The sequence below is a fragment of the Bombina bombina genome, chromosome 7 (genome assembly GCF_027579735.1).
Source record: "Bombina bombina isolate aBomBom1 chromosome 7, aBomBom1.pri, whole genome shotgun sequence".
NCBI lineage: Eukaryota > Metazoa > Chordata > Amphibia > Anura > Bombinatoridae > Bombina > Bombina bombina.
This window is the reverse complement of record NC_069505.1, coordinates 514,297,011-514,324,218: the sequence shown is the minus strand read 5'-3', so window position 1 is coordinate 514,324,218 and position 27,208 is coordinate 514,297,011. Positions and strand designations below refer to the sequence as shown.

Sequence of the window (27,208 nt, the reverse complement as noted above, 5' to 3'; positions counted from 1 at the left end):
AATTGCAACCAAAAACAAAACTTTCCAAGATAATAACTTCATATCAACGGAATGTAAGGGTTCAAACGGAACCCCCTGAAGAACTGAAAGAACTAAATTGAGACTCCAAGGAGGAGTCAAAGGTTTGTAAACAGGCTTGATTCTAACCAGAGCCTGAACAAAGGCTTGAACATCTGGCACAGCTGCCAGCTTTTTGTGAAGTAACACAGACAAGGCAGAAATCTGTCCCTTCAAGGAACTTGCAGATAATCCTTTCTCCAAACCTTCTTGAAGAAAGGATAGAATCTTAGGAATTTTTATCTTGTCCCAAGGGAATCCTTTACATTCACACCAACAGATATATTTTTTCCATATTTTGTGGTAGATTTTTCTAGTTACAGGCTTTCTGGCCTGAACAAGAGTATCAATGACAGAATCTGAGAACCCTCGCTTTGATAAGATCAAGCGTTCAATCTCCAAGCAGTCAGTTGGAGTGAGACCAGATTCGGATGTTCGAACGGACCTTGAACAAGAAGGTCCCGTCTCAAAGGTAGCTTCCATGGTGGAGCCGATGACATATTCACCAGGTCTGCATACCAAGTCCTGCGTGGCCACGCAGGAGCTATCAAGATCACCGATGCCCTCTCCTGATTGATCCTGGCTACCAGCCTGGGGATGAGAGGAAACGGCGGGAATACATAAGCTAGTTTGAAGGTCCAAGGTGCTACTAGTGCATCTACTAGAGTCGCCTTGGGATCCCTGGATCTGGACCCGTAGCAAGGAACCTTGAAGTTCTGACGAGAGGCCATCAGATCCATGTCTGGAATGCCCCACAACTGAGTAATTTGGGCAAAGATTTCCGGATGGAGTTCCCACTCCCCCGGATGAAATGTCTGACGACTCAGAAAATCCGCTTCCCAATTTTCCACTCCTGGGATGTGGATTGCAGACAAGTGGCAGGAGTGAGTCTCCGCCCATTGAATGATTTTGGTCACTTCTTCCATCGCCAGGGAACTCCTTGTTCCCCCCTGATGGTTGATGTACGCAACAGTCGTCATGTTGTCTGATTGAAACCGTATGAATTTGGCCTTTGCTAGCTGAGGCCAAGCCTTGAGAGCATTGAATATCGCTCTCAGTTCCAGAATATTTATCGGGAGAAGAGATTCTTCCCGAGACCAAAGACCCTGAGCTTTCAGGGGTCCCCAGACCGCGCCCCAGCCCACCAGACTGGCGTCGGTCGTGACAATGACCCACTCTGGTCTGCGGAAGCTCATCCCCTGTGACAGGTTGTCCAGGGACAGCCACCAACGGAGTGAATCTCTGGTCCTCTGATCTACTTGTATCGTCGGAGACAAGTCTGTATAATCCCCATTCCACTGACTGAGCATGCACAGTTGTAATGGTCTTAGATGAATTCGCGCAAAAGGAACTATGTCCATTGCCGCTACCATCAAACCTATTACTTCCATGCACTGCGCTATGGAAGGAAGAGGAACAGAATGAAGTATTTGACAAGAGTTTAGAAGTTTTGATTTTCTGGCCTCTGTCAGAAAAATCCTCATTTCTAAGGAGTCTATTATTGTTCCCAAGAAGGGAACTCTTGTTGACGGGAATAGAGAACTTTTTTCTACGTTCACTTTCCACCCGTGAGATCTGAGAAAGGCCAGGACAATGTCCGTGTGAGCCTTTGCTTGTGGAAGGGACGACGCTTGAATCAGAATGTGGTCCAAGTAAGGTACTACTGCAATGCCCCTTGGTCTTAGCACCGCTAGAAGGGACCCTAGCACCTTTGTGAAAATTCTTGGAGCAGTGGCTAATCCGAACGGAAGTGCCACAAACTGGTAATGCTTGTCCAGAAATGCGAACCTTAGGAACCGATGATGTTCCTTGTGGATAGGAATATGTAGATACGCATCCTTTAAATCCACCGTGGTCATGAATTGACCTTCCTGGATGGAAGGAAGAATTGTTCGAATGGTTTCCATTTTGAACGATGGAACCTTGAGAAACTTGTTTAGGACCTTGAGATCTAAGATTGGTCTGAATGTTCCCTCTTTTTTGGGAACTACGAACAGATTGGAGTAGAACCCCATCCCTTGTTCTCCTAATGGAACAGGATGAATCACTCCCATTTTTAACAGGTCTTCTACACAATGTAAGAATGCCTGTTTTTTTATGTGGTCTGAAGACAATTGAGACCTGTGGAACCTCCCCCTCGGGGGAAGCCCCTTGAATTCCAGAAGATAACCTTGGGAGACTATTTCTAGCGCCCAAGGATCCAGAACATCTCTTGCCCAAGCCTGAGCGAAGAGAGAGAGTCTGCCCCCCACCAGATCCGGTCCCGGATCGGGGGCCAACATCTCATGCTGTCTTGGTAGCAGTGGCAGGTTTCTTGGCCTGCTTACCTTTGTTCCAGCCTTGCATTGGCCTCCAGGCTGGCTTGGCTTGAGAAGTATTACCCTCTTGCTTAGAGGACGTAGCACTTGGGGCTGGTCCGTTTCTGCGAAAGGGACGAAAATTAGGTTTATTTTTGGCCTTGAAAGACCTATCCTGAGGAAGGGCGTGGCCCTTGCCCCCAGTGATATCAGAAATAATCTCTTTCAAGTCAGGGCCAAACAGCGTTTTCCCCTTGAAAGGAATGTTAAGCAATTGTTCTTGGAAGACGCATCCGCTGACCAAGATTTTAGCCAAAGCGCTCTGCGCGCCACAATAGCAAACCCAGAATTTTTCGCCGCTAATCTAGCCAATTGCAAAGTGGCGTCTAGGGTGAAAGAGTTAGCCAATTTGAGAGCATGAATTCTGTCCAAAATCTCCTCATAAGAAGAATCTTTATTGAGCGCCTTTTCTAGTTCATCGAACCAGAAACACGCTGCTGTAGTGACAGGAACAATGCATGAAATTGGTTGTAGAAGGTAACCTTGCTGAACAAACATCTTTTTAAGCAAACCCTCTAATTTTTTATCCATAGGATCTTTGAAAGCACAACTATCTTCTATGGGTATAGTGGTGCGTTTGTTTAGAGTAGAAACCGCCCCCTCGACCTTGGGGACTGTCTGCCATAAGTCCTTTCTGGGGTCGACCATAGGAAACAATTTCTTAAATATAGGGGGAGGGACGAAAGGTATGCCGGGCCTTTCCCATTCTTTGTTTACAATGTCCGCCACCCGCTTGGGTATAGGAAAAGCTTCGGGGGGCCCCGGGACCTCTAGGAACTTGTCCATTTTACATAATTTCTCTGGAATGACCAAATTCTCACAATCATCCAGAGTAGATAACACCTCCTTAAGCAGGGCGCGGAGATGTTCCAATTTAAATTTGAATGTAATTACATCAGGTTCAGCTTGTTGAGAAATTTTCCCTGAATCTGAAATTTCTCCCTCAGACAAAACCTCCCTGGCCCCCTCAGATTGGTGTAGGGGCACTTCAGAACCAATATCATCAGCGTCCTCATGCTCTTCAGTATTTTCTAAAACAGAGCAGTCGCGCTTTCGCTGATAAGTGGGCATTTTGGCTAAAATGTTTTTGATAGAATTATCCATTACAGCCGTTAATTGTTGCATAGTAAGGAGTATTGGCGCACTAGATGTACTAGGGGCCTCCTGTGTGGGCAAGACTGGTGTAGACGAAGGAGGGGATGATGCAGTACCATGCTTACTCCCCTCACTTGAGGAATCATCTTGGGCATCATTTTCTCTAAATTTTGTGTCACATAAATCACATCTATTTAAATGAGAAGGAACCTTGGCTTCCCCACATACAGAACACAGTCTATCTGGTAGTTCAGACATGTTAAACAGGCATAAACTTGATAACAAAGTACAAAAAACGTTTTAAAATAAAACCGTTACTGTCACTTTAAATTTTAAACTGAACACACTTTATTACTGCAAATGTGAAAAAGTATGAAGGAATTGTTCAAAATTCACCAAAATTTCACCACAGTGTCTTAAAGCCTTAAAAGTATTGCACACCAAATTTAAAATAACGGAACCGGAGCCGTTTTTATATTTAACCCCTTTACAGTCCCTGGTATCTGCTTTGCTGAGACCCAACCAAGCCCAAAGGGGAATACGATACCAAATGACGCCTTCAGAAAGTCTTTTCTATGTATCAGAGCTCCTCACACATGCATCTGCATGTCATGCTTCCCAAAAACAAGTGCGCAATAGAGGCGCGAAAATGAGGCTCTGCCTATGATTAGGGAAAGCCCCTAGAGAATAAGGTGTCCAATACAGTGCCTGCCGGTTATTTTACATAATTCCCAAGAATAAAATAATTCCTCAAAGCTATGAAGTATTAAAATATGCTTATATATCAATCGTTTTAGCCCAGAAAATGTCTACAGTCTTAACAGCCCTTGTGAAGCCCTTTTTTTCTTATGTAATAAAAATGGCTTACCGGATCCCATAGGGAAAATGACAGCTTCCAGCATTACATTGTCTTGTTAGAAATGTGTCATACCTCAAGCAGCAAAAGTCTGCTCACTGTTTCCCCCAACTGAAGTTAATTCCTCTCAACAGTCCTGTGTGGAAACAGCCATCGATTTTAGTAACGGTTGCTAAAATCATTTTCCTCTTACAAACAGAAATCTTCATCACCTTTCTGTTTCAGAGTAAATAGTACATACCAGCACTATTTTAAAATAACAAACTCTTGATTGAATAATAAAAACTACAGTTAAACACCAAAAAACTCTAAGCCATCTCCGTGGAGATGTTGCCTGTACAACGGCAAAGAGAATGACTGGGGAAGGCGGAGCCTAGGAGGGATCATGTGACCAGCTTTGCTGGGCTCTTTGCCATTTCCTGTTGGGGAAGAGAATATCCCACAAGTAAGGATGACGCCGTGGACCGGACACACCTATGTTGGAGAAATATAGGTTTTCCAAACCTGATAATACATGTTCCTTGAAACAGACTTATAAACCTGCAACATAGTGATACAAACTGAGTCAGAGAAACCTCTATGACTAAACACTAATCAATTTCCATACCATCAAATTAATTTGAGATCCCGATGGAAAAATAGCCCCTAAAACAAGAGTGCTGGCCAAAGAGAAAGCGGCCAAGGATGGCAACTGGACATCTGAACAAGATCCACATACCAAACCTGTGAGACCATGCTGATGCTTTCAGAAACACATGAGACTGTTCCAATATGATCTTGGAAATCACCCTTAGAAGACAAAAAACAGGCGGAAAGATGTAGTCAGGTTGCAAAACCAAGACACTGCTAATGCATCCACCATTTCCGCCTGAGGATCCCTCGACCTGAAAACACATCTGTATAGAGATACCATTCTCCCGGATGTAAAGACTGACGGCTGAGATAATCCTGTCCTGAATTTCATCCAAGGAAGTCTCTACTTGAACAGAATCAGACAAGGCATCGAACCAATAAGATGCCGCACAAGTCACAGTGGCAATACACACAACAGGTTGCCATTGGAGACCTTGATGAACATAAATCTTTTTCAAATAAGCCTCCAGCTTCTTGTCCATTGGATCCTTTAAAGAGCAGCTATCCTCAATAGGAATAGTGGTTCTCTTAGCCAGAGTGGAAATGGCACCTTCAACTTTGGGTACAGTATACCAAGGGTCTTTAATGAAGTCCTGGACAGGAAACATTTTCTTAAAAATGGGAGACGGGAAAAAAGACACCCCTGGTTTCTCCCATTCCTGTGAGATAATCTCCCTAGCACGGTCGGGCACAGGAAAAACCTCCGAAGTGGATGGTTCATCAAGGAAACTTTAAGTTTACTAGATTTCTTAGGAGTGACAACAACAGGGGTATCGGAGTCATCTAAAGTAGCTAAAACCTCTTAACAATATAAAAAGGGGTTTCAAGCTTAAAGGGACACTGAACCCAAATTTTTTCTTTGATTCAGATAGAGCATGCCATTTTAAGCAACTTTCTAATTGACTCCTATTATCAAATTTTCTTTATTCTCTTTATTTGAAATGTAAGAATGTAAGGTTAGATGCTGGCTCGTTTTTGGCGAACAACCTGGGTTTTTCATGCCGATTGGTGGATATATTCATCCACCAATAAAAAAGTGATGTCTAGAGTTCTGAACCCCCAAAAAAAGCTTAGATGCCTTCTTTTTCAAATAAAGATAGCAACAAAGAAAAATTGATAATAGGAGTAAATTAGAAAGTTGCTTAAAATTGCATGCTCTATCTGAATCACAAAAGAAAAAAATTGGGTTCAGTGTCCCTTTAAATCTGAAGGATACCACCTCAGTTTCAGAAGAAGGAATTATACTGTCTGAATTGGAAATTTCACCCTCAGAAAGTCCCGATTTATCTTCCTCATCAGACTTATGATAAAGGGCAACTTGGGAAGCAGAACTGAGGACAGACACCTTACTTTCTGAATTTCTAGATTTCCTCTTGCATTTTCCCTGTAATCTGGGAATGGCAGCTAATGCAGAAGATACAGCTGAAGAGATCTGGGCAGCAATTTTTGTTTTTTCAATAAACTCCACTAGGAGTTATAGAGGAACCGCAGGGCACTGCATGTGACGCCATTGAGGCTTGGGACGTAGCAGGAGAAAGCTGAGGTATTATTTTAACAGCATCATCCTGAGAGACATTAGGCTCAAACATTTTACCTTTATTTTGCAAGGTTTTCTTGACACATGAAGAACAAAATTGCATAGGAGCTGCAATTTGTGCGTATAAACATAATAAGCATGAATTCTGAGAGCAGGCTCTTGCTCCAAATCAGACATGTTGTGAAACAGTAAATAAACTTGTACAAATACGTTTCAAAGATTTTAATATTCAATTAAAATAAGCTAAGGAAAAAATACACTTGAAATTTTATCCCAAATTAGGATCGATCCCGAGTTAAAATTATGTGAGAAAGAAAAGAAAAAACATTTTATAAAACATCAAATAAACTTCTAAAATACCCCTCAGGCAACCCCACACCTCGATTACTGAGGTGCCGTACCGCTACCAATTAAGACCGGATCACCCAAAAATGGAGAAAAACTAACTTTTTCCTCAGAAACGTTATGAAGTAAAGCCGGTCATGTGACCGCAACTGCCGAGCTCAAATTACTGCTGCGACACAGAGAGGCACTAAAAATAGCTTCCTGGTACCAGAAATATCCGTTTTTTCAAACCGGACAGTTTAAAATGTTAACTCCCTTGCAGATTAGTTGCACAGAAATCAAAATTTTTAAAGGCCCAGGAAAAGAGACAGCCCTAGAGGAAAGAGACGTAATTCTCTCAGGAGGCTAATGTCCAGCTGTCCCATAAGCCAAATGAATAACACTTTCCAACCAAAAAGAAAAAAGGTAGAAGAAGTGGCCTTCTGACCCTTACACTTACCAAACAAAACAATAAAAAGGGGCAGTAAATTGAATAGTTGCCTGCAGATAGAATTTCAGAGCACACATACAACATCTAGGCTATGCAACAGACGTTCCTTCTGAGAAGGATTAGGATAGAACGAAGGAACGACAATTTCCTGATTGATATTGCGGTCCGACACTACCTTAGGAAGAAATCCCAAATTCGTACGAAGGACCACCTTATCCGCATGAAAAATAAGGTAAGGGGTATCACACTGCAGAGCCAAAAGCTTAGAAACTCTGCGAGCAGAAGGTGCATCAACTATACGCCTCCTATGCATTGTCCCCATACCCTATAGGGCATGGGTCTCACCTAACTCTGACCCTTCATAAGGCAAAATAAGCTGCAATGAATTGGTCCTGGTAGTTTTTAACCCAGGCAGCTGCTCTGCTGCAAAATATCTCAAACTTGTGGATATTAAAATAAATAATAAATACATACCCCTTCTGAGGGAAGCAGGTCCCACTAGGTCCCTGATAATGCCATTCCTTCCACAGATACCTCTGTACTATGAAATATATAAGAAAGGACTTCCTCCAGGATCTTCTGCTGTGGAGCAGTCACAGCAGCTGTAGGTCTGTTAGCCTCACCTGACCGCTGACAGGGACCTGAAGATAGAAGAAAAACAGAGTAACCAACCCTAGTTTTCTAAATAGGGGTAGCATAAAAGTTGGAATTAAAGTAAGGACCACCTCACTGACCTCCAACAGCTAATAGCCACCATTACTCTTACTAAAGATGATTACATGGACACAGCATTGCCCCGATCCTTGATTGCAGAAAAAAAGGACCCATTAAAGGATTAAAACTTAATTTTCTGGGGGGCGTGTCTCTGGGCAGCACCATGATCGGTAGCAATATTGGCTGCTCTAGTTAGATCACTGGTAATCTGCCTAATATCGGTGCACAGAAAGTTCAACTAAGCCACAACATTAAATATTTGAAATCAGCAAATCAAACTGAATCTAATGATATGCTCATTGTGGACAATCTACTATTGTAAGCCGATCCGGAGCGTTGAGGCCTAGGGCAGGCTCTGTGGAGTTAGGCTCTCAACAGCCCCCCCCCCCCCCGGTATCCTGTAAGCCGGGTACACAGTGCTCAGACACTGAAATTCTACTATACATCTAAGTATTATTCTGGGAATACAGTCTCAGGTCATCAACATGGAGAGAGAATCTGCTTTGTTGTTGGAAGGGAAGGGATTTTGTGCAACTCGAGAAGCAAATGATAGCAGCCTGGAAATATGAAACTGGAGAATTACTTATAGCGGAACCTAAGCTAGCAGATGGGGTCCAGACACAGGATCACTTACCCACAGAACAGAGAGAGGCCCTACCGAGGCCTATAACCCAGCATGGTAAGAACTCATTTGAAGACCTCAAGCCGCCAAATACTGATACGACTCCAGTGGGGACCCCCCCCCCCCCCCCGCATGGCCCCAGTATAAACTGGCTTACGGAAGATGCTGCTTCGACTCCTGCAGAGCAGACATCAAGGAGAGGCCCAGCGAGACAGAGCCCTGTATTCACTGCAACCCCCTATAGAGGTACACAGCCGCACTCCGTTGTCAACCCTGCACAGGGTAACAGTAATCTCAATCGTGAGAACGGAACAGGGGAAAAAAACGGCACTAGGCAGATCGAAAGGGTGCAAGTGTTAAACCAGAGTGAATCTTTCGCTAAGTCTCTCAGAGTGGACTCGCTGATTCTAGAAGCGGGCTTTTTAGCGGGAGAGGGAAAAAGACTCTACCGAAATGACCCTAGCCTTGTCAATATCTATCTGGATATGCGAGTGACATTGTTCACAACTAAGGGTAGTGAGCTGATGAAACACACTAGGGGACATATGCTAACCCTCCCGACCATCAAATTGGGTATTAGATGAACTCTTTCATACTTGCTTTCTGGTATTTGAATATTTGTTCACTTGCCCGTTCCCCCCCCCCCACATATTTACTGTTAAGCCGTATATTCCACTCTGTATAATGACAGGAACACTGCCCCGCTTGTAATATAGCGCCACGCTGATCCAGAGGGCAGTCATCAAACCCAAACTAATGTTTACATCTGTTTCAGCTAAAGAGGAAAGCTGCTCCCCATACATTATGCTCCCAAAACCACGAGAAGTGAATTCAATTTAACGGAACATTGACTCCATGACGATAATATATCTGAGGCATAGTTGATGCTTGCACACCAATTGAATTACCACCAAACTATTATATTTCTACGGGACTGTGTCTAAAGACTCTCTTAACTTGCCGAACAAATCCCTATAATACATCAGCTGAAATGCCTTACTTCTGCTAAGTGCCAAGTATATATAAGTTTCTAGCCACACGTTGAATGTCTCCATCCTGGGCTTCTGTCATTCCACTGTTTGATTTCCTCCTCCGTGTTGCCCACACTAAGTAGGCTCTAATATATCTAATGTAGTTTTAATCTTAGCTTATACTGAGCTCTATTATGTTGAGGCAATATATCCCTCATGTTTAAAGTGTATATGTATACAGTTATTCCCATGTAGGTAATATCTTTTTTATGTTACTAGAAGTGTTTGATGTTTTACTAATTTCATTTACTCATACCAATAGGGGGACACTAGGTAAGCTTATCGCCAACTTCATGTTAATCTTTTATATAGATATGCATATATAGATATGCCAGTAAAGTTCACAGCTAACTCCTAGAAGAGAGGGATAGAATTAATGGCTACAGTGGCTCTCTATATGTACAGAGATATATTTTGGGTTCAAGCCACATATGGGAGTGCAGTTCTGAGTTCTATCTAGAGTCTCCTGTGCATAATACTATATATATTTGAGTTTACCACTTTCTGTCGATGCGTCACCCGCGGCTGAGGTGGCATGTCCTTAGTCTCACACATCGAGACTTCCTATGTTATAGTCTACAAGTTATTGTCTAAAGATAAGCATATGCACAGAGCTCCTTATTAATACAATCCCCTAAAGCCTGTATGCATAGATTTGAAGAATCCTTTGCTGAAATATGTCCCATTTCTCACACCTATAAGCCTACTCAAGGTGTTGACAACCCTACATGCCCTCTACAATACAATTCCTACTTTCTGGGAGTCACTTTTGTGTTAACTTATATTGTAACCAATGTGTCTAGGCTACCTATTAAGGTTAACAAAATGGTTCCCCACAACACTACATGTACTCAACCTAAATGGAAGTATCCATCAGTGTTGTTGTTTGTTATATATTTATATGTATATACAAATTGAGGTCAATCATCTGGGACCCAAGAGTGGTCTCCTTTGCTCAAAGGTAACCTCCTGTGATTTTGTTTTATACTTCTGGGGTCCAAGAGAGGCCTCTTAGGTTTTTTAGGAGGTTTATTCATCACTTGGCATACTGCTTGTATTTTATTTTCTTTAAATTTGTTTCCTGATGTATTCATTGTCAGCTTGAAACTGTCTTATTTTAAGCAAAACATAATTTATGCTTACCTGATAAATTTATTTCTCTTGTAGTGTAGTCAGTCCACGGGTCATCCATTACTTATGGAATATATCTCTTCCTAACAGGAAGCTGCAAGAGGATCACCCAAGCAGAGCTGCTATATAGCTCCTCCCCTCACATGTCATATTCAGTCATTCGACCAAAACCAGACGAGAAAGGAGAAACCATAGGGTGCAGTGGTGACTGGAGTTTAATTAAAATTTAGATCTGCCTTAAAGACAGGGCGGGCCGTGGACTGACTACACTACAAGAGAAATAAATTTATCAGGTAAGCATAAATTATGTTTTCTCTTGTTAAGTGTAGTCAGTCCACGGGTCATCCATTACTTATGGAATACCAATACCAAAGCTAAAGTACACGGATGAAGGGAGGGACAAGGCAGGAACATTAAACAGAAGGAACCACTGCCTGAAGTACCTTTCTCCCAAAAATAGCCTCCGAAGAAGCAAGTGTCAAATTTGTAAAATTTTGAAAAAGTGTGAAGTGAAGACCAAGTTGCAGCCTTGCAAATCTGTTCAACAGAGGCCTCATTTTTAAAGGCCCAGGTGGAAGCCACAGCTCTAGTAGAATGAGCTGTAATCCTTTCAGGAGGCTGCTGTCCAGCAGTCTCATAGGCTAAACGTATTATGCTACGAAGCCAAAAAGAGAGAGAGGTAGCAGAAGCCTTTTGACCTCTTCTCTGTCCAGAGTAAACGACAAACAGGGAAGAAGTTTGACGAAAATCTTTAGTTGCCTGCAAATATAACTTCAGGGCACGGACTACGTCCAGATTATGCAAAAGTCGTTCCTTCTTTGGAGAAGGGTTAGGACACAGTGATGGAACAACAATCTCTTGATTGATATTCCTGTTAGTAACTACCTTAGGTAAGAACCCAGGTTTAGTACGCAGAACTACCTTGTCTGAATGAAAAATCAGATAAGGAGAATCACAATGTAAGGCAGATAACTCAGAGACTCTTCGAGCCGAGGAAATAGCCATCAAAAACAGAACCTTCCAGGATAACAGCTTGATATCAATGGAATGAAGGGGTTCAAATGGAACGCCTTGAAGAACGTTAATAACTAAGTTTAAGCTCCACGGCGGAGCAACAGTCCTAAACACAGGCTTAATCCTAGCTAAAGCCTGACAAAAAGCCTGAACGTCTGGAACTTCAGCCAGACGTTTGTGTAGAAGAATAGACAGAGCAGAAATCTGTCCCTTTAACGAACTAGCAGATAAGCCCTTTTCTAAACCCTCTTGTAGAAAGGACAATATCCTAGGAATCCTAACCTTACTCCATGAGTAACACTTGGATTCGCACCAATATAAATATTTACGCCATATCTTATGGTAAATTTTTCTGATAACAGGCTTCCTATTCTGTATTAAGGTATCAATAACCGACTCCGAGAAGCCACGCTTTGATAGAATCAAGCGTTCAATCTCCATGCAGTCAGCCTCAGAGAAATTAGATTTGGATGGTTGAAAGGACCCTGAATTAGAAGGTCCTGTCTCAGAGGCAGAGACCACAGTGGACAGGACGACATGTCCACTAGGTCTGCATACCAGGTCCTGCGTGGCCACGCAGGCGCTATCAGAATCACCTAAGCTCTCTCCTGTTTGATCTTGGCAATCAAACGAGGAAGCATCGGAAATGGTGGAAACACATAAGCCATGTTGAAGACCCAAGGGGCTGTCAGAGCATCTATCAGCACCGCTCCTGGGTCCCTGGACCTGGATCCGTAACAAGGAAGCTTGGCGTTCTGGCGAGACGCCATGAGATCCAGATCTGGTTTGCCCCAACGATGAATCAGTTGAGCAAAGACCTCCGGATGAAGTTCCCACTCCCCCGGATGAAAAGTCTGGCGACTTAGAAAATCCGCCTCCCAGTTCTCCACGCCTGGGATGTAAATCGCTGACAGGTGGCAAGAGTGAGACTCTGCCCAGCGAATTATCTTTGAGACTTCCAACATCGCTAGGGAACTTCTGGTTCCCCCTTGATGGTTGATGTAAGCCACAGTCGTGATGTTGTCCGACTGAAATCTGATGAACCTCAGAGTTGCTAACTGAGGCCAAGCTAGGAGAGCATTGAATATTGCTCTTAATTCCAGAATATTTATTGGGAGGAGTTTCTCCTCCTGAGTCCATAATCCCTGAGCCTTCAGGGAGTTCCAGACTGCGCCCCAGCCTAGAAGGCTGGCGTCTGTTGTTACAATCGTCCAATCTGGCCTGCGAAAGGTCATCCCCTTGGACAGATGTGGCCGAGAAAGCCACCATAGAAGAGAATCTCTGGTCTCTTGATCCAGATTTAGTAGGGGGGACAAATCTGAGTAATCCCTGTTCCACTGACTTAGCATGCACAATTGCAGCGGTCTGAGATGCAGGCGCGCAAATGGTACTATGTCCATTGCCGCTACCATTAAGCCGATTACTTCCATGCACTGAGCTACTGACGGGTGTGGAATGGAATGAAGGACACGGCAAGCATTTAGAAGTTTTGATAACCTGGCCTCTGTCAGGTAAAGTTTCATCTCTACAGAATCTATAAGAGTCCCTAGAAAGGGAACCCTTGTAAGTGGTAATAGAGAACTCTTTTCCACGTTCACCTTCCACCCATGCGACCTCAGAAATGCCAAAACTATCTCTGTATCAGACTTGGCAGTTTGAAAACTTGACGCTTGTATCAGAATGTCGTCTAGGTACGGAGTCACCGCTATGCCTCGCGGTCTTAGTACCGCCAGAAGTGAGCCCAGAACTTTTGTAAAGATTCTTGGAGCCGTAGCTAATCCGAAGGGAAGAGCTACAAACTGGTAATGCCTGTCTAGGAAAGCAAATCTTAGGTACCGATAATGATCCTTGTGAATCGGTATGTGAAGGTAGGCATCCTTTAAGTCCACTGTGGTCATGTACTGACCCTCTTGGATCATGGGAAGGATGGTTCGAATAGTTTCCATTTTGAATGATGGAACTCTTGGGAATTTGTTTAGGATTGTTATGTCCAAGATTGGTCTGAAGGTTCCCTCTTTCTTGGGAACCACAAATAGATTTGAATAGAATCCTTGCCCGTGTTCCGTCCGCGGAACTGGGTGGATCACTCCCATTAGTAAGAGGTCTTGTACACAGCGTAGAAACGCCTCTTTCTTTATTTGGTTTGCTGATAACCTTGAAAGATGAAATCTCCCTTGTGGAGGAGAAGTTTTGAAGTCCAGGAGATATCCCTGAGATATGATCTCCAACGCCCAGGGATCCTGGACATCTCTTGCCCAAGCCTGGGCGAAGAGAGAAAGTCTGCCCCCCACTAGATCCGTTTCCGGATAGGGGGCCCTCTCTTCATGCCGTCTTAGGGGCAGCAGCAGGTTTCTTGGCCTGCTTGCCCTTGTTCCAGGACTGGTTAACTTTCCAGCCCTGCCTGTAACGAGCAACAGCTCCTTCCTGTTTTGGAGCGGAGGAAGTTGATGCTGCTCCTGCCTTGAAGTTACGAAAGGCACGAAAATTAGACTGTTTGGCCTTTGATTTGGCATTGTCCTGAGCATGGCCCTTACCTCCCGTAATGTCAGCTATAATTTCTTTCAAGCCGGGCCCGAATAAGGTCTGCCCTTTGAAAGGAATATTAAGCAATTTAGATTTAGAAGTCACGTCAGCTGACCAGGATTTAAGCCATAGCGCTCTGCGCGCTTGGATGGCGAATCCGGAGTTCTTAGCCGTAAGTTTGGTTAAATGTACGACGGCATCAGAAACAAATGCGTTAGCTAGCTTAAAAGGCCATGATACCCACATTTTTTCTTTCATGATTTAGAAAGAGAATGCATTTTTAAACATCTTTCTAATTTACTTCTATTATCTAATTTGTTTTATTCTCTTGATATTCTTAGCTGAAAAGCATATCTAGATATGCTGAGTAGCTGCTGATTGGTTGCTTCACATAGAAGTTTCATGTGATTGGCTCACCCATGTGCATTGCTTTTTGTTCAAACAAGGATATCTCAAAAAGGAAGCAAAATAAATAATAGAAGTAAATTGTAATGTTGTTTAAATTTGTATGTTCTATCTGAATCATGAAAGAAAGATTTTGGGTTTAGTGGCCCTTTAAGTGCTTTAAGCTTGTTCATAATTTCATCCAATGGAGCTGTGCGAATGGCCTCTTCCAGAGACTCAAACCAGAATGCCGCCGCAGCAGTGACAGGCGCAATGCATGCAAGGGGCTGTAAGATAAAACCTTGTTGAACAAACATTTTCTTAAGGTAACCCTCTAATTTCTTATCCATTGGATCTGAAAAGGCACAACTATCCTCTACCGGGATAGTGGTACGCTTAGCTAAAGTAGAAACTGCTCCCTCCACCTTAGGGACCGTCTGCCATAAGTCTCGTGTGGTGGCGTCTATAGGAAACATTTTCCTAAATATGGGAGGAGGGGAAAAAGGCACACCAGGTCTATCCCACTCCTTGTTAATAATCTCTGTAAGCCTTTTAGGTATAGGAAACACGTCAGTACACACCGGTACCGCATAGTATCTATCCAACCTACATAATTTTTCTGGAATTGCAACCGTGTTACAATCATTCAGAGCCGCTAATACCTCCCCTAGCAATATGCGGAGGTTCTCAAGCTTAAATTTAAAATTAGAAATCTCTGAATCCAGTCTCCCTGGATCAGATCCGTCACCCACAGAATGAAGCTCTCCGTCTTCATGTTCTGCAAACTGTGACGCAGTATCTGACATGGCTCTCACCTCATCCGCGCGCTCGGTCCTTAACCCAGAGCTATCGCGCTTGCCTCTTAATTCTGGCAATTTAGATAATACTTCTGTCATAACAGTAGCCATGTCTTGCAAAGTGATTTGTAAGGGCCTCCCTGATGTACTTGGCGCCACAAAATCACGCACCTCCTGAGCGGGAGGCGAAGGTACTGACACGTGAGGAGAGTTAGTCGGCATAACTTCCCCCTCGTTGTTTTGTGATAATTTCTTTACATGTAAAGATTGACTTTTATTTAAAGTAACATCAATGCAATTAGTACACAAATTTCTATTGGGCTCCACATTGGCCTTTAAACATAGTGAACAAAGAGATTCATCTGTGTCAGACATGTTTAAACAGACTAGCAATGAGACTAGCAAGCTTGGAAATACTTTTCTAAATAAATTTACAAGCAATATAAAAAACGCTACTGTGCCTTTAAGAAGCACAAAAAGCTGTCACAGTTGAAATAACAATGAACCAAAATAGTTATAGCAACCAATTTTTCACAGTAAATGTATTAAGTTAGCAAAGGATTGTACCCACCAGCAAATGGATGATTAACCCCTTAATACCCAAAAACGGATAACAATTTAATAATTAACGTTTTTATCACAGTCAAAACACACTGTCACAGGTCTGCTGTGACTGATTACCTCCCTCAAAATGAATTTTGAAGACCCCTGAGCTCTCTAGAGACGATCTGGATCATAGAGGATGAAGTAGACAGATTGTGACTGAATTTTTACTGCGCAAAAAAAGCGCTAAAATAGGCCCCTCCCACTCATATTACAACAGTGGGGAAGCTCAGATAACTGTTTCTATGCAGAAAACAAAGATGGCCATGTGGTAAAAATCATGCCCCAATAAGTTTTATCACCAAGTACCTCACAAAAACGTAATTTATGCTTACCTGATAAATTCCTTTCTTCTGTTGTGTGATCAGTCCACGGGTCATCATTACTTCTGGGATATAACTCCTCCCCAACAGGAAATGCAAGAGGATTCACCCAGCAGAGCTGCATATAGCTCCTCCCCTCTACGTCACTCCCAGTCATTCGACCAAGAATCAACGAGAAAGGAGAAACCAAGGGTGAAGTGGTGACTGGAGTATAATTTAAAAGATATTTACCTGCCTTAAAACAGGGCGGGCCGTGGACTGATCACACAACAGAAGAAAGGAATTTATCAGGTAAGCATAAATTACGTTTTCTTCTGTTATGTGTGATCAGTCCACGGGTCATCATTACTTCTGGGATACCAATACCAAAGCAAAAGTACACGGATGACGGGAGGGATAGGCAGGATCATTATACAGAAGGAACCACTGCCTGAAGAACCTTTCTCCCAAAAATAGCCTCCGAAGAAGCAAAAGTGTCAAATTTGGAAAATTTGGAAAAAGTATGAAGCGAAGACCAAGTTGCAGCCTTGCAAATCTGTTCAACAGAGGCCTCATTCTTAAAGGCCCAAGTGGAAGCCACAGCTCTAGTAGAATGAGCTGTAATTCTTTCAGGAGGCTGCTGTCCAGCAGTCTCATAGGCTAAACGAATTATGTTACGAAGCCAGAAGGAAAGAGAGGTAGCCGAAGCCTTATGACCTCTCCTCTGACCAGAGTACACGACAAACAAGGAAGACGTTTGTCGAAAATCCTTAGTTGCCTGCAAGTAGAACTTGAGGGCACGAACTACATCCAGATTGTGTAGAAGACGTTCCTTCTTTGAAGAAGGATTTGGACACAAGGATGGAACGACAATCTCTTGATTGATATTCCTGTTAGTGACTACCTTAGGTAAGAACCCAGGTTTAGTACGCAGAACTACCTTGTCTGAGTGAAAAATCAGATAAGGAGAATCACAATGTAAGGCTGATAACTCAGAGACTCTTCGAGCCGAGGAAATAGCCATTAAAAACAGAACTTTCCAAGATAACAATTTTATATCAATGGAATGAAGGGGTTCAAAAGGAACACCCTGTAAAACGTTAAGAACTAAGTTTAAACTCCATGGCGGAGCGACAGTTTTAAACACAGGCTTGATCCTAGCTAAAGCCTGACAAAAGGCCTGGACGTCTGGATTTTCTGACAGACGCCTGTGTAACAATATGGACAGAGCTGAGATCTGTCCCTTTAATGAGCTAGCCGATAAACCCTTTTCTAAACCTTCTTGTAGAAAGGACAATATCCTAGGAATCCTAACCTTACTCCAGGAGTAACCTTTGGATTCGCACCAGTATAGGTATTTACGCCATATCTTATGGTAAATCCTTCTGGTAACAGGCTTCCTAGCCTGTATCAGGGTATCAATAACCGACTCAGAAAAACCACGTTTTGATAAAATCAAGCGTTCAATTTCCAAGCAGTCAGCTTCAGAGAAGTTAGATTTTGATGTTTGAATGGACCCTGTATCAGAAGGTCCTGTCTTAGAGGTAGAGACCAAGGCGGACAGGATGACATGTCCACTAGATCTGCATACCAAGTCCTGCGTGGCCATGCAGGCGCTATTAGAATCACTGATGCTCTCTCCTGTTTGATTTTGGCAATCAATCGAGGGAGCAGCGGGAAGGGAGGAAACACATAAGCCATCCCGAAGTTCCAAGGTGCTGTCAAAGCATCTATCAGAACCGCTCCCGGATCCCTGGATCTGGACCCGTAGCGAGGAAGTTTGGCGTTCTGGCGAGACGCCATGAGATCTATCTCTGGTTTGCCCCAACGTCGAAGTATTTGGGCAAAGACCTCCGGATGAAGTTCCCACTCCCCCGGATGAAAGGTCTGGCGACTCAAGAAATCCGCCTCCCAGTTCTCCACTCCCGGGATGTGGATTGCTGACAGGTGGCAAGAGTGAGACTCTGCCCAGCGAATTATCTTTGATACTTCCATCATTGCTAGGGAGCTTCTTGTCCCTCCTTGATGGTTGATGTAAGCTACAGTCGTGATGTTGTCCGACTGAAACCTGATGAACCCCCGAGTTTTTAACTGGGGCCAAGCCAGAAGGGCATGGAGAACTGCTCTCAATTCCAGAATGTTTATTGGCAGGAGACTTTCCTCCTGATTCCATTGTCCCTGAGCCTTCAGAGAATTCCAGACAGCGCCCCAACCTAGTAGGCTGGCGTCTGTTGTTACAATTGTCCAGTCCGGCCTGCTGAATGGCATCCCCCTGGACAGATGTGGCCGAGAAAGCCACCATAGAAGAGAGTTTCTGGTCTCTTGATCCAGATTCAGAGTAGGGGACAAGTCTGAGTAATCCCCATTCCACTGACTCAGCATGCACAATTGCAGCGGTCTGAGATGTAGACGTGCAAAGGGAACTATGTCCATTGCTGCTACCATTAAGCCGATCACCTCCATGCATTGAGCTACTGACGGGAGTTGAATGGAATGAAGGACACGGCATGCATTTAGAAGCTTTGTTAATCTGTCTTCTGTCAGATAAATCTTCATTTCTACAGAATCTATAAGAGTCCCCAAGAATGGAACTCTTGTGAGAGGAAAAAGAGAACTCTTCTTTTCGTTCACTTTCCATCCATGCGACCTTAGAAATGCCAGAACTAACTCTGTATGAGACTTGGCAGTTTGAAAGCTTGAAGCTTGTATCAGAATGTCGTCTAGGTACGGAGCTACCGAAATTCCTCGCGGTCTTAGTACCGCCAGAAGGGCACCCAGAACCTTTGTGAAGATTCTTGGAGCCGTAGCCAATCCGAATGGAAGAGCTACAAACTGGTAATGCCTGTCTAAGAAGCAAACCTTAGATACCGGTAATGATCTTTGTGAATCGGTATGTGAAGGTAAGCATCCTTTAAATCCACTGTGGTCATGTACTGACCCTTTTGGATCATGGGTAAGATTGTCCGAATAGTTTCCATTTTGAACGATGGAACTCTTAGGAATTTGTTTAGGATCTTTAAATCCAAGATTGGCCTGAAAGTTCCCTCTTTCTTGGGAACCACAAACAGGTTTGAGTAAAACCCTTGTCCTTGTTCCGACCGCGGAACCGGATGGATCACTCCCATTAATAACAGATCTTGTACACAGCGTAGAAACGCTTCTTTCTTTATCTGGTTTGTTGACAACCTTGACAGATGAAATCTCCCTCTTGGGGGAGAGAATTTGAAGTCTAGAAGGTATCCCTGAGATATGATCTCTAGCGCCCAGGGATCCTGAACATCTCTTGCCCAAGCCTGGGCGAAGAGAGAGAGTCTGCCCCCCACTAGATCCGGTCCCGGATCGGGGGCCCTCGGTTCATGCTGTCTTTGGGGCAGCAGCAGGTTTCCTGGCCTGCTTGCCCTTGTTCCAGGACTGGTTAGGTTTCCAGCCTTGTCTGTAACGAGCAACAGCTCCTTCCTGTTTTGGTGCAGTGGAAGTTGATGCTGTTCCTGCTTTGAAATTCCGAAAGGGACGAAAATTAGACTGTCTAGCCTTAGCTTTGGCTTTGTCTTGAGGCAGGGCGTGGCCTTTACCTCCTGTGATGTCAGCGATAATTTCTTTCAAACCAGGCCCAAATAAAGTTTGCCCCTTGAAAGGTATATTAAGTAATTTGGACTTAGAAGTTACATCAGCTGACCAGGATTTTAGCCACAGCGCCCTACGTGCCTGAATGGCGAATCCTGAGTTCTTAGCCGTAAGTTTGGTTAAATGTACTACGGCCTCCGAAATGAATGAATTAGCTAGTTTAAGGACTCTAAGCCTGTCCGTAATGTCGTCCAGCGTAGTTGAACTAAGGTTCTCTTCCAGAGACTCAATCCAAAATGCTGCCGCAGCCGAAATCGGCGCGATGCATGCAAGGGGTTGCAATATAAAACCTTGTTGAACAAACATTTTCTTAAGGTAACCCTCTAATTTTTTATCCATTGGATCTGAAAAAGCACAGCTATCCTCCACCGGGATAGTGGTACGCTTAGCTAAAGTAGAAACTGCTCCCTCCACCTTAGGGACCGTTTGCCATAAGTCCCGTGTGGTGGCGTCTATTGGAAACATCTTTCTAAATATAGGAGGGGGTGAGAACGGCACACCGGGTCTATCCCACTCCTTAGTAACAATTTCAGTTAGTCTCTTAGGTATAGGAAAAACGTCAGTACTCGCCGGTACCGCAAAGTATTTATCCAACCTACACAATTTCTCTGGTATTGCAACAGTGTTACAATCATTAAGAGCCGCTAAAACCTCCCCTAGTAAAACACGGAGGTTTTCCAATTTAAATTTAAAATTTGAAATATCTGAATCCAATCTGTTTGGATCAGAACCGTCACCCACAGAATGAAGCTCTCCGTCCTCATGCTCTGCAAGCTGTGACGCAGTATCAGACATGGCCCTAGTATTATCAGCGCACTCTGTTCTCACCCCAGAGTGATCACGCTTGCCTCTTAGTTCTGGTAATTTAGCCAAAACTTCAGTCATAACAGTAGCCATATCCTGTAATGTTATCTGTAATGGCCGCCCAGATGTACTAGGCGCCATATTATCACGCACCTCCCGGGCGGGAGATGCAGGTACTGACACGTGAGGCGAGTTAGTCGGCATAACTCTCCCCTCGCTGTTTGGTGAAATTTGTTCAATTTGTACAGATTGGCTTTTATTTAAAGTAGCATCAATACAGTTAGTACATAAATTTCTATTGGGCTCCACCTTGGCATTGGAACAAATAACACAGGTATCTTCCTCTGAATCAGACATGTTTAACACACTAGCAATAAACTTGCAACTTGGTTACAATCTTATTTAACAAAAACGTACTGTGCCTCAAAGAAACACTAAACGATTAAATGACAGTTGAAATAATGAACTGAAAAACAGTTATAGCATCAATCCTTAAAAACAACACAACTTTTAGCAAAGGTTTGTTCCCATTAGTAAATTAACAATAATTAAATTTGAGACATAAAAATTACAGAGCAACGTTTTTAATCACAGTCAATATTAAGTCTCACAGCTCTGCTGAGAGAATCTACCTCCCTCCAAAGAAGTTTGAAGACCCCTGAGTTCTGTTAGAGATGAACCGGATCATGCAGGAAATACAAGAGTAACTGACTGGAAATTTTTGATGCGTAGCAAAGAGCGCCAAAAACGGCCCCTCCCCCTCACACACAGCAGTGAGAGAGAAACGAAACTGTCACAATTAAAACAAGCAACTGCCAAGTGGAGAAATAATGCCCAAATATTTATTCACTCAGTACCTCAGAAAATGCAAACGATTCTACATTCCAGCAAAAACGTTTAACATGATAAATACCTATTAAAAGGTTTAATGTACTTTTTACAGAGTAATTCCGGTGAAATACCATCCCCAGAATACTGAAGTGTAGAGTATACATACATGTCATTATAACGGTATGGCAGGATTTTCTCGTCAATTCCATTCAGAAAATAAAAACTGCTACATACCTCAATGCAGATTCATCTGCCCGCTGTCCCCTGATCTGAAGCTTTTACCTCCCTCAGATGGCCGAGAAACAGCAATATGATCTTAACTACTCCGGTTAAAATCATAGTAAAAACTCTGGTAGATTCTTCTTCAAACTCTGCCAGAGAGGTAATAACACGCTCCGGTGCTATTGTAAAATAACAAACTTTTGATTGAAGTTATAAAAACTAAGTATAATCACCATAGTCCTCTCACACATCCTATCTAGTCGTTGGGTGCAAGAGAATGACTGGGAGTGACGTAGAGGGGAGGAGCTATATGCAGCTCTGCTGGGTGAATCCTCTTGCATTTCCTGTTGGGGAGGAGTTATATCCCAGAAGTAATGATGACCCGTGGACTGATCACACATAACAGAAGAAAAACCATTAACATGCCAGTAAACGTTTTAAACATACATTTGAAAAGTTATGAAGTGTTATTAATAAGCCTGCTACCAGTCGCTTTTACTGCAGTTAAGGCTCATACATTATTTCAGTATTAACAGTATTTTCAGAGTCAATTCCATTCCTTAGAAAAATACATTCAGTGTACACACACTCATCAGCCTAATACCAGTCGCTATCACTGCATTTAAGGCTGAACTTACGTTACATTGGTATCAGCAGTATTTTCTCAGTCAATTCCATTCCTCAGAAAAATAATTTACTGCACATACCTCATTTGCAGGGGGGCCCTGCATGCTATTCCCCTTTTCTGAAGTTACCTCACTCCTCAGATGAGAACAGCCAGTGGATCTTAGTTACGTCTGCTAAGATCATAGAAAACGCAGGCAGATTCTTCTTCTAATGCTGCCTGAGAACAAACAGCACACTCCGGTGCCATTTAAAATAACAAACTTTTGATTGAAGAAATAAACTAAGTTAAAAAACACCACAGACCTCTCACAGCGACCTATCTTTAGTTAGGCTGCAAGAGAATGACTGAATATGACATGTGAGGGGAGGAGCTATATAGCAGCTCTGCTTGGGTGATCCTCTTGCAGCTTCCTGTTAGGAAGAGATATATTCCATAAGTAATTGATGACCCGTGGACTGACTACACTTAACAAGAGAAATACTGTTTTGTTTTCATTTGTCTCTGTTTGATATTCATGTATGCTTTATTTTGTGCCTCCAATAAAAAATCAATTTAAAAAAACAAACAAAAAAAAACGTAATTTTCTTCAGACACCATCTTCGCACACCACCTACTTTGCTGGGGTGTTCTTTGCCTCCACCTGGTGGCCAGGAGTTGAATTCCCTCTAGTAATTGAATGGATTCATGGACTCTCCATGCCATTAGAAAGAAATGATCTTTAAATGGACAGTCTACGTCAAGAATGTTATTGTTTAAGAATATGGATACTCCTTTTATTACCCATCCCCCAACTTTGCACAACCAACATTGTTATATTGATATACTGGAGCCAGCACTTTCAAATCTAGCTCGAAATCAAAAACCCACAATTTTCATTTCAGGAAAAACTAAACTGCATTTTTAGATCAATGTGAAGTTTTTCCAAACTATCAGAACACTGTTACCTGAGCACTCATGTGACGAGATTTCTGCAGTCCCAAGTGTCTGCTGAGTCTGCGTCATGACATCGTTATAAAGCTCCTTGTGACCCTCTATATACTCCCACTCCTCCATAGAGAAATACACAGAAATGTCATCACACTTTACAGGGACCTGAAACACACACACAACACTAATAGTAAACAAAACTAATGATATGATACCACATCATGTTATCCCCTTAACATATGAATTCATTCTTTAATGTGTCTTTATTACTATCTTGCATAGTGCTAAATATTATTTTAAATAATGTAACATTTATTAATTTACCCCATAAAGTGTAGACATGGGAACTGGTTATATCAGACACTTTTACTAACAAGTCAGGGATAGCCATGATAATGTGAGAACATGCAGAGACACCGATAGCTCCTCTGATAAGCCAGTGAATACTGCTGTTGTGGGGGATAATGTTACTGAGAATATACAGAGGAAACAGACAGAAGGCAGGTAACTGCACACAAGGTCAGGTGGGTCAGGAAAGGTCACTGTCCTTTGAAGCTAGTATGCAAAGAGTCAACAGCAGTGCTCACCTCTCCAGTCAGCTGATGAATGCTTTTGTGGGAAGGATTCTTCTTCACAATGGTATATTCCTGCAAGATGAAAGGATAACATGTGAGATTCTAGATTCCTAGATTTCTGAAAAATTTAAAAAAATGGGAGTATGGAATATGCTCTTTTACAATGATAAATGGTGTTCATATATTTAAACCTCCAACATTATTTCTATAAACTATTTAACATGAAGGATTTTATGAAAGACTTATGAGACTTTGTGTAAAGTTTTAAATCATTGCAATTCCTGTACCCTGAAGACAAGCAAATCCTGGAATAAAATTTAAATATTAAGAAAATACTGAAGATGTATGTCTCAAATAAAAGAGAAATAAGCATCTGTTTCTAGGGGCACTGCATTGAAAAAGGTTTCAGTTTATTTCGCTTGTGGTCTCCATCTTGTTGGTATAGCTGATTGAGTGTTTATGTCCTCTTAGTTAGGCTTTAATTGAAAGTTTAGAGTTTAAAAATGCAGCCATATTTTAACTGCATTAGTGTATTTTCATAACCTTTAACTAATTAATGACTTGATTCCTACTAATAATCTACTTTGATGTAACCCCTCCCCATCACAATATAGTGTTTACCTGTAATCTGGCCACTCTTTTTTTTATCCTCTCAGTAAAATGGAAACATTTCTACAGTGCAGTTTGCAAATAATGTAAAAAGAAATATAAGTTTTTCTACCAGGATGATAAAACTCATCCTTGCATGCCAGAGGTGTCATAAAGACATTAAAAAAGACTTAATTGAATTAAATGAAGAGGGCCATATAAATTAGCATTTCCCTCCAATGTTCCCATTCCAGAAACAAGCTGAATTGCTTTAGGAGTCTTGGGGTGTGATTTCTCTCTATTTGGTACTATGAATCAGTAGGAGACAGTAATGTGTAAATCGTATCGCCCTGGACATAAGGTTATGGGTGCTGGGTAGGCAGTAGCTTTTTTAAATAGTCCAACAGGCAAGCTCATCTCCTATTTCTGCTCTCCCACATATGAACCCAGTGCTATGTCTTTCACGCTGTAAAAAGCTAATGATTTCTTGCAGCTTTGTTGTGAGAGCAACAGAATTTATTAGAACAGCCTGAAAGAAAAGAAAAGTGATGGTATATATATATATATATATATATATATATATATCTTCCGGTGGGCGGTACTACTGAATGGAGATCACGGGGGGGGACCTCCGGTCCACCAGCCAGCCAACTTCCAGCCCTACCCTACACAAGCTCTATACGGCAGACCAACAGACATGTGAGTCATCAATCGTGCTTCAACAGGTAATGATTCCACACCTACATAACCTCACCAGACTCAACAGACGACCAATACCGGACCAATATGTTCCCCTCCAGGGGGATACCAACACAAACACTTACGTGCCCCCTCTTGTTCCTAGACCCGCGTTGACCAGCAAATTCGTTTCACCAGAAAGAGATATGGCACAGATAATTAAAATAGTCTCTTGGAATGTGGGAGGCTTCACCTCTCTGACCAAGAGAAGTCTAGTTCTATAGCATCTCAAACGCTTACACACAGACATAGCCCTCTTGCAGGAAACCCACCTGACAGACACTGAACATGAAAAATTGAAAACCAGATGGGTGGGTCAGATTCTTTACACTCCCATGAAGGGGCGCAAACAGGGATTTGCCATACTAGTGAGAAAAGGCTTAGCAGCACAAATAACTCCTCTGGACACGGATAGACAGGGTAGGTACATAGTAGCACTCCTACAGACAGCTGGGAAATCCTATGTTCTGTGCTCAGCCTATGGTCCGAACCACCCACTCCCTCAGTTCTGGAATACACTCCAAGCAATATTAATTACACACGCAGACTGCCCCCTCCTTGTGGGGGGAGATTTTAACCTAGCACAAGCCATTCCTCTGGACCGCAAAACTGGCACACAATCAGGAAACCCCAAACAATCAGAGCACAGACGACATAAGGTAGAGGTCGCCACCATCACAACATTCAAGTCTTCTCTGGGTTTGGTAGATCTCTGGAGATCACGTAACCCAGCCCAGAGGGACTTCACTTGCATCTCTAAGACACATGGGTCACTATCCCGCATCGATTGTTTTCTATGCTCTCCACAGCTAAACAACCAAATTCCGCGCACACACATTACAGATGTAGTGATCTCGGATCACTCCCCCATTTGGTTAGAGCTGCAACCCACATCCCAAAATCCTCTGTATGGGGCATGGAGGTTCCCCACGTATTTGTATAATAACCTAGATTTTCAAAAATACCTAAAAACGTGTTGGTTAGAATAGGCTAAATTTAATGCACAACACTCCTGGACTTTTCTGGAATGCTTCAAAAGCAGTTATGAGAGGACAAATAACAAATTTCACAGCACACTACACACAACGATCCGGTGAACAGAACGCAAGTTTAGGCCCCACCGGAGCTAATGCCTGCTGCCTTCTCAGTCAGAGTAAACTGCGCGTCTGAGTGCGCGAAATAGGCCCCGCCCATCATGGACGTCGTCCTACCAGTCTGAATAACCGCATGGGAAGCGGTGTGAAAAGCCATGTGGTCCCCTTATAATCATGTAATAAAACTTGCAGCCCTACTGACTTTTGTTGTTAATAAAGTATAAAATGTCAAGCTGCCTCTCCCAGTGTCAAGCCCCATACAGTGTCATGACACCATTCTCCACACTGAAGATTTCTCTTGCACTACCTTCAGAAGCTCTGTGGGAACCAACATGGATCTTAGTTACATCTGCTAAGATCATCAACCTGAGGGCAGAAATCTTCTTCATTCCATATCTCCCTGTGGAAAATAGTACTCACCGGTACCATTTAAAATAAAAAACTTCTTGATTGAATAATCTAAAATTAACACCTCACTTTACCTCTTCCTAGTACTAACACAGGCAAAGAGAATGACTGGGGGTGGAGGGAAGGGAGGAACTATATATATACAGCTCTGCTGTGGTGCTCTTTGCCACTTCCTGTTAGCAGGAGGTTAATATCCCACAAGTAAGGATGAAATCCGTGGACTCGTATCTTGTAGAAGAAAAAGATCTCTTTTCTTATTATATTAGTTTATGTTCCACTTCCCAAATAAGTTATATTGGTGTAATAATATGTTTATTTTTTATTTGTGGATGGATGCA

At 42.7% G+C, this 27,208-nt stretch overlaps 1 protein-coding gene across 1 annotated transcript in view; it reads right to left on the bottom strand.

The window, feature by feature from the left end:
• Positions 1-27,208, bottom strand: part of LOC128636482 (zinc finger protein 675-like) — a 269,165-nt gene that overhangs the window by 99,119 nt on the left and 142,838 nt on the right. The window contains exons 5-6 of the mRNA XM_053689493.1: positions 24,055-24,114; positions 23,485-23,632 (exon numbers count right to left, since the gene is read on the bottom strand). Of these exons, the coding sequence (XP_053545468.1) occupies positions 23,485-23,632; positions 24,055-24,114 (208 nt within the window). The remainder of the gene's footprint in view (positions 1-23,484; positions 23,633-24,054; positions 24,115-27,208) is intronic.